The sequence below is a fragment of the Brachycentrus maculatus genome, unplaced genomic scaffold (genome assembly GCF_059751285.1).
Source record: "Brachycentrus maculatus isolate JH-2025_06_01 unplaced genomic scaffold, ASM5975128v1 h1tg000039l, whole genome shotgun sequence".
NCBI classification, from domain to species: Eukaryota; Metazoa; Arthropoda; class Insecta; order Trichoptera; family Brachycentridae; genus Brachycentrus; species Brachycentrus maculatus.
In genome coordinates, this window is record NW_028280793.1 from 3,541,529 (window position 1) to 3,558,202 (window position 16,674).

The 16,674-nt window shown below is 32.5% G+C and overlaps 1 protein-coding gene across 1 annotated transcript; it reads left to right on the forward strand.

The window, feature by feature from the left end:
- The first annotated feature begins 537 nt into the window (after positions 1-537).
- LOC148312516 (esterase FE4-like) lies at positions 538-5,890 on the forward strand. The gene is made up of 5 exons (XM_088276710.1): positions 538-666; positions 1,782-2,465; positions 2,910-3,064; positions 3,659-3,798; positions 5,745-5,890. Exons 1-5 carry the CDS (start codon positions 538-540, stop codon positions 5,888-5,890), a joined length of 1,254 nt encoding a protein of 417 aa, XP_088132836.1.
- Positions 5,891-16,674: the final 10,784 nt, after the last annotated feature.

Below are 16,674 nucleotides of genomic sequence, written 5' to 3' on the forward strand. Positions count from 1 at the left end.
ATGTAATGTAATGTTTTTTATTGTTAATGTAACTATTGTTTTATATAAATTTTTTTATATGTAAGCTGTACAATTCCCAAGTAAATAAAATAAAATAAAATAAAGTAAATATATTATGGAGGAATACCTAAAATCTTAGCCTTGTATTTATTATATTTAAAGAGATATTGATGGTTATTGAGAACAATGTGTCCAAGGTACACAACACCAGGAAGGGAGGGTTAATATCTTTTTTCGAGAGGCACAGCGTAAGATATGTTAGCGTATATAATATGATGTGGTAAAAAATACATAATGCCAGATATTTTCAGAGTACCCTATGGGCTTTAGTGTAAACTCATATAAGTAACAATCGATAATAATGGCATTAGTCAAAGGTTAGTTCTTGATAACAATACAACTTTTTAGTTACTTTTTAACATAAATACTTGTATAAAAGCAAGGATATAATATTTTTTTTATATTAAGAGGTTTTCGTAGTTGTTACATAGAGGTGTTTAGTTGACCAGCTAAAACTGTTAGGAATTTTTCGGTGCGATGACGACAGTTAGTATAAATGAGGGTATTTTAAAAGGAGGTATAGGTACAACTATCAGTGGTAATAAATACGTTCGTTTTCTTGGGGTTCCTTACGCTGAGCCTCCTATCGGACCTCTGAGATTTAAAGTAAGTATTTATCCATAACTAGTTTATAAATCTAAATGACTTTCACGAAACACCAGAAATATTACTATCTATCCTTGGAACGTTAAATGTTCATCATTTCATTCTTCCTTGATGTCACCTAGCTCTCCTCCCTCAACGGCTTTTCTTGTGACTTCCTTGTTTTCATCTATTTAAATTTTCATTAATATATACAATGTAGTAATTATTTGTTCATTCTAACACTCAAACACCCGCCACATACCCAGGTCCGGATTAAAATCTATTGGTTTTCATTTTTTGAGCACATCTGTTTAAAAAAATCTTACTTCTTTTGAATCTTGTATCGGTATTTAATCAATCATGCAAATTTTTTCACGATGAAAAAAAAGTATTACTCTTATACTTTCGAAGTCCCTATCACTCTTAGCGAGGAATATAAGTTAATACTAACTAGTGTGTTCATCCCTATTGTGATTATTTGTGTCTTACGTAAAGTGCTCTACATTTTTGTCAATTTTAAGATATTTGTAGCATGTTTACAACTGACCGTTATCTACAAATATAAACAAACAAAAAATATAAATAAAATAAATGACGCCTAGTTTTCAGGCGTATAAGACGCTTTCTACATGGAATTTTCGAAATGAAATGAGCTCCTAAAACGCTAACTACTTAAATTTGACAAAGCATAAAGTTTTAAAACGATTTTGTACATTATTTATCGTGTTTTTGAATAATAATACTAGTATGGCCAGAATCACCAGTCTTTATTTAGTCGATTGAAAGATATTGCTTTTTAGCAATTAGCCCGCCTAGCTAACGAACTTACTATCGTGACGCTTTACTGCAGAGGTAGGCAGTGAGAATAGAACGCCACACCACTCTGAGTTTGCAAACAGTATTTGTTTCTTTCACGATCGTGCATCTCCTCATTCATATTCGCTTATTTTTCCAACACCTCAACTGACCACTTTTAAATACTTGATAATGCTAAGGTTTTTTTAGTCTTATCCTCTTCTTTTGTGCTTATTCTGCGCTAGAAGTTAAGCTAGAATAAATAAATAAAAATACATATAAGATTTAAAACAAATTTAATTGAGAAATCGACTTAAGTTTTTTTTTAAACTTATTTCCAGCCTCCGGTGCCATTGAAAAAATGGAGTGGTACTAGAGATGCAACTCAAGATGCAGATGCTTGCTCTCAAATTCAAGTTTTTTCCACACACTATTCTGGCAAAGAGGATTGTCTGTATCTAAATATTTATACCAAGAGCTTGCCAACTGATTCAACAAAACCAAAACCTGTGATAGTTTATATCCACGGAGGAGGATTCAACAATGGCTCGGGCAATTCTATTGTTTTCGAACCTGATTTCCTTATCGAACATGAAATTGTACTTGTGTCAGTAAATTATCGTCTAGGAGCTTTTGGATTCTTGTGTCTAGATATCCCAGAAGCACCTGGAAACATGGGTCTGAGAGATCAAAACCAAGCTTTCAAATGGATAAATCAGAATATCAAACACTTCGGAGGTGATGAAAATAACGTAACTGCCATGGGACTAAGTTCTGGGGCTGCGTGCGTCGAATATCACATGATTTCGAAAATGTCAGAAGGCCTGTTTCATAAAGCGATACTACAATCAGGATCATTATTCTGTCCGTGGGCATTAGCAAAGAATCCGTTACACCAAGCGAAGAAACTAGTAAAAGAACTAGGCGGAAACGTAACAGACAATCATGACATATTCCAATTTCTAGTAACTGTCGATTCTGAAAAATTGACCAGAGCCGCTTTCAATATTAAGAGTGAAGATGACGTAACATTGGGCAATTTTTTCAGTTTTGTTCCGGTTATAGAGAAAAAGTTTCAAAACATTGAGCCATTTTTAGACGAAGAACCCATAAAACTCATAAAATCCAGGAATATTATGAATATCTCAACCCTAAGAGGGTTTGCTGAGAAAGAAGGAATTATTTTTAAAGAGTTATATGCGCCCGATGAAATTCAAAATCTCAAGTATCAGAGATTTATAAATTTTATTCCTAAGAACTTTGTAGAAGATGCAGAAGAAACCGATGATAAATTGCGACGTATTTATAAACGAAAGTTTGAGGATAAAAATGCTGATGATTCTATCAATAATTTTCTTTCGGATCACCTTATTGTCGGGCCAATACATAGGTCTTTAAAACTGGGAATGGAAAATCAGAACCATTTTCTTTATGTGTTTACACATGATGGAAACCTCAATAATTTTAAGGTCATTATGAACATAAAGGAGAAGGGAGCTTGTCACTGCGATGAAACGTCATACTTGTCATCGTCACTGTATGTGAAGGAATCTAGTGCATCGCCAGAGGATTTGATTGTGAGGAATCGTTTGACTATGATGTGGACAAACTTCGCTAAATACGAGTAAATATTTTATTTTCTAAAGGGTGTTTTTTAGACGTAAACAAATTCAAATTTCCCGTAATAAATTGATGGTGACACCCGCCATGTGGCATGTTGCGCCATCTTGTTGAAACCACGGCTCTGTCACATCAATGCCGTTCAACTGATATATACATTAAAAATTCATTTTTCTGCTAAATCATTTCTACAACACCTTTTTCCCCAATTCAATTGAAGCGCCAATGAGATAGAATTTTATAAAATGCGCTATAAAAATTAACATTAACTTTTATGCATACACACACATAAACACTTTTATACATATAATTCAGTGGCGTGCACAGAGTTTTTAATTAGGGTAGGGTTGGGTAAGGATAAGGCATAGTAGGCACTGGTCGTGTTTCTATATGGAACACGAGTAATCCAGGGTAGGCACTGCTTTTCTGCCTATATAGAATGCACGCCTCTGATATAAGCATATATACACACATTCACATACACACATATATACATGCACATGTATATATGTGTGTTTGTGTTTGTGTATGTGTATACATATAAAGCCACAAGAAATAATAGCGGATATTTTATTGGTGATGTTTTTTTTTGTTACAGAAATCCAACACCAGAAAAAACTGACTTGATTAAAGTCATATGGAGACCAATTACCAAAGAAAAGTTATACATACTCGATATTGGCGAAGACCTCATCATGAGGAGCAATTTGTGGCCCGAAAGAATGAGTCTCTTTGAGGGTTTCTACAAAAAAATTGAAAATTGTGAATAGGGACGAAATTAAAAAAAATACTTTAAAACTTTACATTATAAACAAAAGTATCAATATTACCATAATTTACTTTTTTTTTTAAATTACTTGTTTCACACTACACTTTATTTCAGTATGCCTAAGAAGGGTAAGAATTTACTGCATATGTGGAATGGTCAACCAAAAATTGCTAAAAATATAAATGATAACTTAAGTTATGCATATTTCATGAGTACCGGACTTGATTTTTTAAATAAAGTTTTTATTAGATACTCAAAATATATACGAACATATGGTAAAAAACATACATTTATAAAAACATATTCATATTTTTTTTTATGGAGACCCACCAAGTTATTATATGTGTCTTGTTGGTGGAGTGCTTTTTAAAAATGTAATTTTAAAATCTATTTCAGCACATACACACAATTATATATTTTTTATTATAATATTTACTTTTGATCGTTTGCCTTTTCATTTGTTTTGCCTTTGGTGCATATTTTAATTTGCCCACTTACCTCCTTTAGCAACAAATTATGAAAATGAAAGGAACTATGTATTGAAGTATTCTACATACTTCCATAAATCGCTCACTCCTTTCAACAACGTCATACATCAAAAATTGTCAATTATCAGTCGTTTCCGTGATTTCGAAATGTCCAGAAAATGTTCTATATCCCAGCAAAAGCGTCATATTTTAAACATAATATTTACCCGCTACAGGGCAGAAAGTGTTGTTTTTGCATTTTGAAGAAAAGGTATTGTTTAAATTTTTTTTTAATACTCTAAATATTTTGCAAATGGAGGAAAAACCTTCAGATTTTTCCTAAAAACATTTGTTGCACAGTAAGAAGTTCAATAAGCGACTTGTTATTTATTTTTAATACATTTCATTATATTCTTTAACTTTAAAAACGATCTCCTGAAAAATCGCGTTTTTTGATATATTATATGACGTTGTTGAAAGGAGTGAGCGAAATATTGTTTACTTCGTCGTGGGTATCGCACATATCATAGTTGTGTATTAGAATATTTTTATACTTTTTACTATTTTTTTGTTTTTGTTTTTTAAAGGAATAAACCGCAAAGCCTCTACATTTAGAGGCTTGTGTGCAGGTAGGATAGTAAGGATGGAAAAGGTAGAAAAATACATCGCAACCACTCAAAACAATTGGGAATAAATGTTTCTTGAATTTGTTTTGCTCTTGGCGGGGATCGAACCCGCGACGCCAGTTTCGCAGTTAAGCGTCTACCCAACTACGCCACAGTGCCTGCCAAGCTTGTTGCTCAATGTTAAAATCTATTTACAATATTCCACGTACTTACTGGAAGTAATTTGAACAGCTGTTTTTTTCAAAAGTACTTACTTTTTAATTAACTTTTTGTTTTTTTATTATTCACACAAATATTTCAATTTCATACTATTTCTGTGAGCCTAAGCGGCTCATTATTAGAAATAGGTATCAAATTGTGTTAGAATTCGAACAGAGGAACTCTGATTATAGAGTCCGCGACGCTAACCACGGGACCACAACCCGACACAAATTTTGGAATTTTGGATTGAAGCAATCTGAATTGGAGCAATCAATCAAAATTTAGTTTAAATTCGTCTATTTTTATTCTTAAACATTTATGGCATTTCTTAACCATATACATACATACAAATAATAGTTTTTAAAAATACACACAAATACATAATGCTTTTAATATATGTTTTTTTATTGTTTCTATCTATTTTAACCTAATATACACAAAAAAATATTATTTTTTATTTAAAACGTTTTTACAATTTTCATAGAATTAACTTTTGATCATTTACCCATTCCTTTACAATATATTTATAAAATATGCATTTTATAGTCTTATTTCATCAATAAATTAAAGTAAAATTGTGATTTCTTTTTGTATGACCTAACCCAACGATTGATCGGAGAGGAATGGAAGCAGTTCTGACGCATGCATTGTTGATTACTCCTCCCACCATCGAAGGGGCTCTCTGCCCCCTTCCTCGGGTCTGGGGGTCAGCGGGGAGCCCCTCAGGACTGATTGACCCCGCGTCCGGTGTCACGGACCCGACTTAAAGACTGCTTGATCGTATTATGAACGTGCCTCATCGTAATATATAATCGTCACATACTGACTTGTGTCTTGCGTCACCATCTTGTGGATCAGTGATTCCCAATGTGTACATCACACCCCTAGTGCAAGATTCAAATCAATTGGGAGGCGATTAAGGGTTAAAAGTGGTTGAGGTATCGATTTCATAAATGCAGAAAAAACGGAGGCCAGTAAATTTCGGATAAAGAAATTAAGTTCATATAATTTTTTGAAATCTCATCAAAGATGAAGAAGAATATGAATGTCTCATCTCACCAATAGATGTCTCTTGTGAAGTTCTAGTGATTCAAGAACAATGTTTCAAAATTGGTTCATATATATAGAATTTCTAAAAATTTGAGTAAAGTCAATAATTGGTAGAATTGGTAAATGTTACACGTGTATAAAGTGATCACTTAACCAGCCTATGACGGTCGTCAGCCCCGTAATGCCCAGACTTCCATATTCTTCTTCATCTTTGATGAGATGTCAAAAAATAATATGAAAATAACTACTGTAATTGGAGATAATCCAGATTTCGTGAACAAGTATTTGGACACACTCAAAATGTTGTGCAAAAAAAATAAGTTAACGGTAAAAGGCTCAGATACACAGCGGACACAAATGTAAGTATTATTTTCAAATTTAATACAAAAGTAAAAACTGGTTGCATATATTTTTGTAAATAAATAAAATCAATACGATAAGCACCATTGTTTTCATTAGGGTTAATTAATGATCATATCCTGTTACGAATCGTTTTATGAATGAAAGAAGATTACAAGTTGCAGCTTGTGATTACTCAGTACTAAGATTGTACTCAATAAATTCTGTAATTGCTCGTGACGGGAAGATACAATGTCTAATTATTGTCACTAGTCAATGGAGCACGCTTTGTCTCTTCTAACAAACAATTAACGGAACAGCAGATGAATGAATGAATCCTTCTTCACAGTGCTCAGTGGTGGAAAATGGCGATAGGGACTTAAAAAGTGTTGGTATTTTTTTTTAAATTTAGGTAATATTTTTAGCTTGGTAAAAACCACTATTTCTTAAAATCTATTTTGACACGTGTTTCGATGCATTCCGCATCATTTTCAAACACCGTATGTGAAACTAATTCTGAATTTTAGAGTTGGGTCCTTGGGATGTTGAAGGTTAAAGAGGTCAATTTTAATTTAACAAGATCAGGGAACATAAATTATAATCAAGAAATAATACTTTTTCAGACTTCGCTGACCATTTAAAGATATATCGCTCACTCCTTTCAAGAACGTCATAAATCAAAAAACTGGATTTTTCAGGAAAACGTTTTTAAAGTTTAAAAATATAATACAATGTATTAAAAATAAATATCAAGCCACTTACTGAACTTTTTACTGTGCAACAGATCTTTTTAGGTAAAACCTGAAGGTTTTTCTCCATTTAAAAAATATTTAGTATATTTAAAAAAATAATTAAACAACGCCTTTTCTTCAAAATGCAAAAATAACACTTTCTGCCCTGTGGCGGGTAAATATTAAGTTAAAAATATGCGGCTTTTGCTGGTATATAGTACATTTTCTAGGCATTCCGAAAACATGCACAACTGAAAATTGTCGAATTTTGATTTATGACGTTCTTGAAAGGAGTGAGCGATATATCACAAGTTTAACATCAATAACGTAGAAATCCTAAAAATAGTTAATACGAAAAATCATAAACTGCAACATTTTGAAACAATACAAATTCATAAAATTATAGACAATTATAAACCCATAATTAATATGACAATGGCTTTAGCCTCCCCCCATTGTCTATGTTATAAAATATGAAGAAAAAAAATTGGCTCCAACCCCCTCTTCAACATTCAACGTCCCAAGGACCCTGCTCTATAATTTGGAATTAGTTTCACATACAGTTTTTGAATGATGCATCGAGACGCGTGTCACGATAAATTTTAACTAATAGTTGTATTTACTTAGTAAAACTTAAATTAAAAATGGATGACTGCCGAATCGTTTGATATAATAATTTTTATCTTTGATCGCGAAAAAATTTACATGATCAATATGCAAGTCAGACGTTTACAGCTTCTCATTTCTTCGATCCTGCCTATATTAGTCGTCAACCATGTGACGTTGCCCACCCATTTCCATTTCCATCACTGGAAAATGAAAATAGTAAGCAAGTGGGATCTCATTTTGCAGAACTTACATCCGTTAGATTTAAGACAATGTCACTTGAACTTGCCTCTCAGTGTCAATTGTGCCGGCTCGAGCGACGGACGGATGGTGTCCTCCCTTCACATTTGCACTCTGCATCTGCACGGTCAGCTGTCCCCTGATTGAGGCGGTTAATTAATTTTATAGTGAGTTTAATCACTAACTACTATCGCGTTATTACAACTGGCTTCGCGCCACCGCCACTTGAAAGCCAAGCTTTGGTTCAACAGACGACATCAATCAACCAATTAAAATGTTCTTTGCAGTAGATTTATCAGGTTTCCCAACTGAATTAAACGATTTTAATGGTCAATTAAAACAACATATAAATTAAGGTTATATATATATATATATATATATATATATATATATATATATATATATATATATATATATATATATATATATATATATATATATATATATATATATATATATATATATATATATATATATATATATATATATATATATATATATATATATATATATATATATATATATATATATATATATATATATATATATATGAATATTTTTTATATACATACACATATTAACATCAATATATAGAAATACATATCGCCCACTCCTTTCAAGAACTTCATTAATCAAAAATTGTCAATTTTCAGTTTTACATGTTTTCGGAATGCCCAGAAAATGTACTATATTCCAGCAAAAGCAGCATATTTTTAACTTAATATTTACCCGCTACAGTGCAGAAAGGGTTTGTTTTTGTATTCTGAAGAAAAGGTATCGTTTAATTATTTTTTTTAAATACTTATACTAAATATTTTTGAAATGGGGAAAAAACTTTTAGGTTTTACCTAAAAAGAACTGTTGCACAGTAAAAAGTTCAATAAGTGGTTTGATATTTATTTTTAATACATTGTAATATATTTTCAAACTTTAAAAACGTTTTCCTGAAAAATCAAGTTTTTTGATTTCTGACGTTCTTGAAAAAAGGGAGCGATAAATCAATATAAAGGAGATATTTAAAAATGGAAAATTCGAATTTTTACTTGTGCGCAATTGTAAGATTATATTGGTAAATGTTTTATTATAAATAAGTTAAAATAACGAATTTGGTTTCTCCATTTAGGAATTATTTTAACGTTCTAATATCTCAAAATAGATGAAGAAGAATAAATAATAAACCCCGAAAATACCAAGGCTTCCATATTCATCATCATCTATGTTGACATGTCGAAACGAATAAAGTCAAATAAAATAAAATTATGTTGAGTGATTTTTTTAAAAACAATTATTCTAACCACCTTGGAATCGAACCTGTGAGGTAGCATGGTTGCCAAATATGCCAACCCATACACTATGGTGGCGGTCAGTAAAGAAAGAAAGACGAAAGATCGAAGTAAAACGATTTAGTTCGTAAATGACAGAGAAATTGTATGACATTCAATCAGGATATGTAGGTTTTTCGTGCATCTGATAAGAGATAATGATATTATTTACCGTGACGAGGATTCTGTAAGATAAAATAATCGTACGTATTAGTACGTAGTACGTAATCCACGTCGAGGAGTTCTCGCTCTTACCTCTAGCACCACCTTTCTGCTATAAAATGATTAGCATAACAAAACAAATACGAGTCGCTAGACGTCATGTTGGCACAACGGTACCTCTCAATCATAATTTGTTGTGATTAGATCGGCCCGAGGAAAACTGCCGAAACTAGTTGCGGCTCTTTGCGTCTTTTGAAGATTCAGAGACGGTAAAATACACGACCTGACAAGCTGTCAAACTTTAAATAATCCCATAAACACGTCCTGGCTGGCCAACACAATGTCCGGATAATAAAGAAATCACCGGAATCATCTTTGTAATAAAAACTAGTCGGATAAAAATATGTCTGCCTTCGTCGTAAACATTTTTAACATTTTCAATAAAATAAAATTGCTAGTAATTAAGTAACAATTACAAGTAATACGAAGTTTAGATGTTTTGTTAATAATAAAACACCAACACAATGTCTGTATAACAAAGAAATCACAAAATCAACTTTGTATTCCTAATAAAAACTATTCTGATAAAAATATGTCAGCCTTCGTCGTAAACATTTTTAACATTTTAGATATAATAAAATTGCTGGTAATTAAATACCAATTAAAAGTAATATGGAGTCAAGATGCTTTCTTAATAAAGTAAAACTAACACAATGTCTGAATAATAAAGAAATTACCGGAATCGTCTTTCTAATAAAAAACTAGTCGGATAAAAATATGTCTGCCTTCGTCGTAAACATTTTGAATATTTTCAATATGACAAAATTACTAGAAAATAAGTAATAACTACGAGTAAAAGGAGTCTAGATGTTCACTAAATAAAATAGCACAATAGATAGGCCCTCATACAAGACATTTAGGCCTGCTTTATACGATTGCAATCAAACTGCAGAGGACGTCCGCTTAACCTATATGGATCAAATTATCTCCGCCATGCGCTGTAACGGGTACGCCGAGTTGAAGAGTCGAGCGAAAGATAAAGACGGGTGGAGTCTGACCATGAATCAAACCGATCATCACAAAACCCATAAAGAAGAAGAAGAATTAAATTATGTTAAATATTGTTTTTTTGGCTGTACAAAATTGAAGTCTATTTCCAACCCGAATGTATGGATGTAAAGCATAAAGTTGGCAAAAGAAGTATGAAAGTAGACTGAGGCAAAAAAATGTGTGATAGATGTTAAAATAGTGAAATAATTTATAAAAATGCAATGTTGAGAAAATAATTATTAATAGAATTAAGAAAGGTATATTAAGAATAAGGGCATATAAATCCTACGAGTGAAGAAAGAAAAGTAAAACTAATTTATGAGGCGAATGCGGTTAGTAGCAGTAAAAACGTACCTACGTATTTTCACCCTTTTCACGTTTATATTTTCCACCTGTTCGAGTGAGAACTTCTGTAGCTCTCGAAACTTGTCATGTTTACATTCTCAAAAAACGGTATTATAACACATTTACATTATACAAACAATTACCATTAAAATTACAATTACATTTACATTATATATACAATTAACAAGTGTTTCAAATCGATATGTTTTATTAGATTTAAATTTTGTACTGACATTTCTTGGTGGAACTGCATTTTATAGAATAAAATAATAAGTACCTATGTAGTTTTTTTCTACATGAATTTTATTTGACCAGCAAAAGGGTTTGACCAGTCTGATGATGTCGGGTTCGACGAAACCCAGTTGCTGGTCAAATAAAATTCATATGAAAAAAACTACATAGTTGTTATTTATTCTTCTACAATATGTTTTATCAACAAACAAAATTATGTGAATATGTGGAAATTTTAGGATCTATTTTTCAGATAAGAGTGTAGGTGTGAGAGATAATGAAAAACATTTACAAGTCATGTAGCTATGTTAACAACTGTACATTTGCACATAACTATGATCGATGGTTTAGGATGGAATACCACAATAAATGAAAGTACATACATACTGGGTACCATGTACGCACAAATTAACGTAAACGTTCGGGGGTGAGTAGCTGAGCACGGAATGAGGTTTCACGAATTTCTACTCCAACATTCTCGCTTCACATCTTATCGTGTCCTGTCACACATTCGTCAGATTTGGCGGCATCTGATTAAAATGAGAATACAAATACTGCCAGCGAGCGGGCAACCATTCACCGGACACGCACATTGGATGACTGTACTTGGCGCATAGGGCGTATCTGACTTTTTCAGAATTTTTACCACCTTTGCCGAATAGGGATACTGAAAAATCTGTGCAAGGTCTTTTAACCCTAGATTACGGGATATGCGTAAAATTTACGACGGAGATCCAATATGTTGAGAGCACCGTGCTAACACATGTAAATAATGTAGTGACAACTAACATGTATAAATACATATATTAATTTCAATCGTTATTTGGTATAAAGTTTTCAAAATCATGGTGGACTTAGTTTTTTAAATAATAAAAAAAAAACATTTCTTAAGTATTTATTTATTAAATAACCAACATAATATTTACAAAAAAATAAAATATAATCTAAAGTAAAAATAACAAAGCATAAATGTATAACATTTAATACAAATCACTTTCTCCTGTACGACTTCGATATATAAATTAAGAAAGGTGTGTTGAGATGGTTTGGACATGTACAACGAATGAGTGAGGAAAGAACGGTAAAACAAATTTATGAGGCGAATGTTAGTGGGAAAAGAAGCAGAGGAAGACCGATAAAAACATGGCACGATCAGGTATGCCAAATACTTGAAAGTGGTCTGGTTAGGAGTCGTAACAATCGGCGGATATGTATGAGGAGATGCATGAACGTGGAAGAGGCGAAGAATGTTTGCAAGGACAGAGTGGTGTGGCGCTCTATTCTCTCTGCCTACCCCTGCGGGGAAGCGACGTGATGGTTAGTTAGTTAGTTACCTAAAAATAATCTTAAAAAAAACTGTCCTGTACATAAGTATAACTATATACATAATAATATAACTTTTATTTCTTAATCAAACCTAAATTTTTTGGTAAAATGTGTTTTTTTTATCGTGTTATAGACCCGTATTAAGATAAATATCCAATAATAAAATTAAATATTTTAACACTTAAGTATGTATATTTGAACCACATTTTATATTTTGTTGTTGTTGCTTCTTCATAAATTGTCCGCCTCCGTGGTGTAATAGTTGGCATGTTTAACTACCATGCCGGAGGTCCTGGGTTCGATTCCAAGGGGTGGTTGGAAATAAATATTTGCGATTATACACTCTAATATTTATTTAATACTACCCTGGACTGGTCCTTGACGCGCCTTATTAATTGAAATAAATAAATTGAATTTAATTTAATTTAATTGAATCACCTTGCCTTCATATGAGTAATGATCAAGACAACACTGCGTCAATACGATGCAGTGCCCTATGCACCGTTAAGAAGAAGAAGAAGAAGATTTTTTTTAAATCATTTAAAAATACTCACTCCATTCGGATTTGCAAATGGATAGTGTTAAATTGTTATAATAAACTTGATAAATTTCTCCTAGGTGTCTCGAACGTAGATACCCCCTCGTCGCTTAGCACGGTGTGCCTGCATAATGACACGGCCATGCGCGCCTCGGTCAGGCTTGATAGCCATAACCATACTGAAATATAACGTGTGAAATGTACAAAGCAAAAGGCCGAGTAACAAATGAGGTGTTTTGTTGGTGCTCAGTGAGCGGTCCGCACAGCGGGAACCACCAATGGTGATTAGCACCAAATACAACTCCGATCCCAATTCGGGAGAGAAAATATCAAATTGATCCGAGCCTAAAGGTCCCCACACACAATCCGAAACTTTCGACGAACATGTTGGTAAAGATTAAAAAATATTTAAAATTGTATATTTATTTCGGAGCAATGAATGCAACTGGAATCTGCGACTGGCCCTGCATAAAAACAAAATAGCAAAAAAATCTTAATGAAATTTATAAAAATTAAAATGAATATCTCAATTCTTCCTATTCCTTCTGTTTTTATTTCTTGATGACTTTAATTATATTATTCAGAACGCAAAGAACCACATGGTTTTCTATTTTTCTAGTAAATGGCATGTCTTTTGGAGTATTTACTTTGAGCATGCTTCTTTTAAAACGCTCTTAAAACATGCTTGTATACAGGTTAGAGAGCGTGCTCGTTTTAAGCATGCTTAAAAACGTGCTCAATTAGTAGCATGTGAAGCTGTACCTTTATTCTTTGCACATTATCAACTATGGTTTTTTTGCAACTATGCACCAACTTCCGTAGTGTAGTGTTAAGCGCATTTGCCTACCGTTCTGCAGGAATTGGGTTCGATTCTCAAATGGGTCAAAATATGTAAATATTGTTATTGTTTTACTAAAAAAGTGTTTTATAACCCTTTTTAATAAAATATAATCTTTTTTTTTCTCCATATTTATTTTACTTTACCATTAACCGGTTTTTGTCGTTACCGACATTATCAGACTGTGACATTTTTCACTCTCTTATTTATTAAGTATCACCATAAATTTGTACAAGAAGTGGAGGATTGCACACCTTGCCTTGATGCAATTAACAATTATTATAACACTAAGTCGATAAGATTCAGTGCCCTATGCACCATTAGTTGAGGATACGGGTAAATAGTAGTACTAGGATAACATGTATTAGAAACCGCGAATATGCTGTGGGCAGAGTTGTGCTAGGGTTTTTTTCCTGACGGGCCGGACATGTTCGTCTGTGTGTGGAGGGCTTTACAGGTGTACAGGTGTAAATTCGTGCTACCTGTAATAAATTTGCGGGTAAAAAGTTGCCTGTAATGAAGTTTTAAATCTGTCTTTCACACTCGCATAAATCTGTACGGGTGACTTGGAAATAAATTGATGTAGAACGGAGATCTTTCATTTAACCTTTGCTTTTGGAAGTGAAGCAATAATCTGTGAAATGGTGAAAAGTCAGCCACTTGCAAATAATTAACATTTTATAATTTTTGATCAGCAATGACAAATCTGATTTATGGAAATTGTATGCGAAATTATCTTTTTATATACGTAAAATTATGAAGGCACCTTCTACTTTTTTCTAGGTATAGTTTTGCTTATTTAAAGCACGTTTTTCTTAATGTTCTTTTGGTTTAAAAGTGATTTGGATTTAGCTTCTTTTCCAAAACGTAGATTAATAAATATGAGAAGTACTTAAGGCGGGATATTCGATAGCCCTCAACTTAATTTTAATACAACCCTGGTAATATTTAACGTTATTATTTCTTTTGCTTAAAACGCCATTTTTATATTGCCAAAATAAGTTTTTCTTTGAAATAAATATATGGGTTTGAATAGAAAAGGGTTATTGAGTTAAAATTATTGGGTGAATAGTTTTAAAAAAATTGATAAAATTTTTCAATAATTATTCTAAAAAAAAATTGTACGCGGAATCAAACACATCACCTTTACTAGATCAAAAAACGTAATATCTTCGAATAAAATAAACTCGTAACAAAAAAAATACCGAGGAGACCGTATGTCAACTTTTGTTGCGGTATGATCTCTTAAAATCCCTTTAAGAGATTAGAATAAGCTCGTGAATTCATTAAAAACGTTCCGTTTTGTCGTACAAATACATTGGATACGTACAACCTTGGAGAGTGCGAGGCAAGAAGCATTACGATACAGTTCGTTGTGTGAAGCGATGTTCGTTGTGTGAGTCGCGTAATGGACGAACAAAATTCGTCGTTCGAAGCGAGCGTTATGTGAGGCATCACTGTATTTCACAGTAGGCAAGTAGGTACCTACATATATTTATCCAAATATTTTTCAGACACATTTTCCGATGTATTGATTCGAATGGCGGCGCGCTTGAAATAACCAATTTGAATAGCGTTATGGGGTATAATACAAATGTTATTAGTTCGTGTTGTGATCCTTGGGTCGATTCTGACACCTCTCCAGTGTGTCTGGCTCCCCGCGGAGGAACGCAGGAATTAGGAGTATGAAGGATGAAGGATAAAGATATCGTAGGTCCTCCTAATTCCCTGGTCGCAAGATGGCGTGACGCGCACAGCGGATTACTCCCGGACAGAGGAATGTATAGAGTTATAATACACACTTAATGCTCACACGTATGTTGGGATATATTATTTATTAACATAATAGCTGTTGGATCTAAAATTAATTGTGTTGTCTTCATAAATTAGGTGTTCTCATTTGCTTACTCCAGGATTGCATGTTGAGCCGACGCCGTGAACAAGATTTGTGTTGCGTTGGTACTAGGTACACGGTTCCTCAGAAATCAAGGACAATATTTAAAAATATATGTATTAATGTAAAAATTAAACTGAAACCATTTTTGTCTCCTTAATACCTAAAAATTAGTAAAATTAAATTAAATTAAACTAAAATAACTATAAGTATGGTCACGGTTTCCAAGGCTCCAATTAATATGAATTACTTATTTATGAATTTTACAAATTTAGTTACATAATTAGAAATGTAGAAATATTTTTTTCTTATATTTTGTATAGAACGAATGAGTGAGGAAAGAACGGTAATATAAGACGAATGAAGTAGGACATATAAGCAGAGGAAGACCGAGGAAAACTTAGCATGATCAAGTATTTCAAATATATGAGAGTTATCACAATCCTTGAAGGCATACATAACTTTTCTACCAAATTATATGTAAAACTATCAATATATCGTGGGTATACTGGCAAAAAACGTTAACTTAAAATCCCCATTTAAATAATCCCTTTTATTAAAAGCTTTTAGCCTGAATAAAGTACCCACTATAAAATTTAAAGTTGAATTTACTTTTAAAACTACATAATTATGACATTTCAAACTACTTGTGTATTTTGGCAGCTTATAAGACGTTGAATTTTTATAATATGCATCATTAAGTCAAAAAAGCTTAATTTCGAGTTAACGTTTTTTGCCAGTACACCCACGATATAAATGTATATAAATCATGATTAAAATGAGTAAGCTTTTTATTTAGGAGAGACCCTTATAAAATGTAAGATTCTTCAACAACGCGTCAATTAGATGGTATAAAATATATATATTTTCCAAAATTCA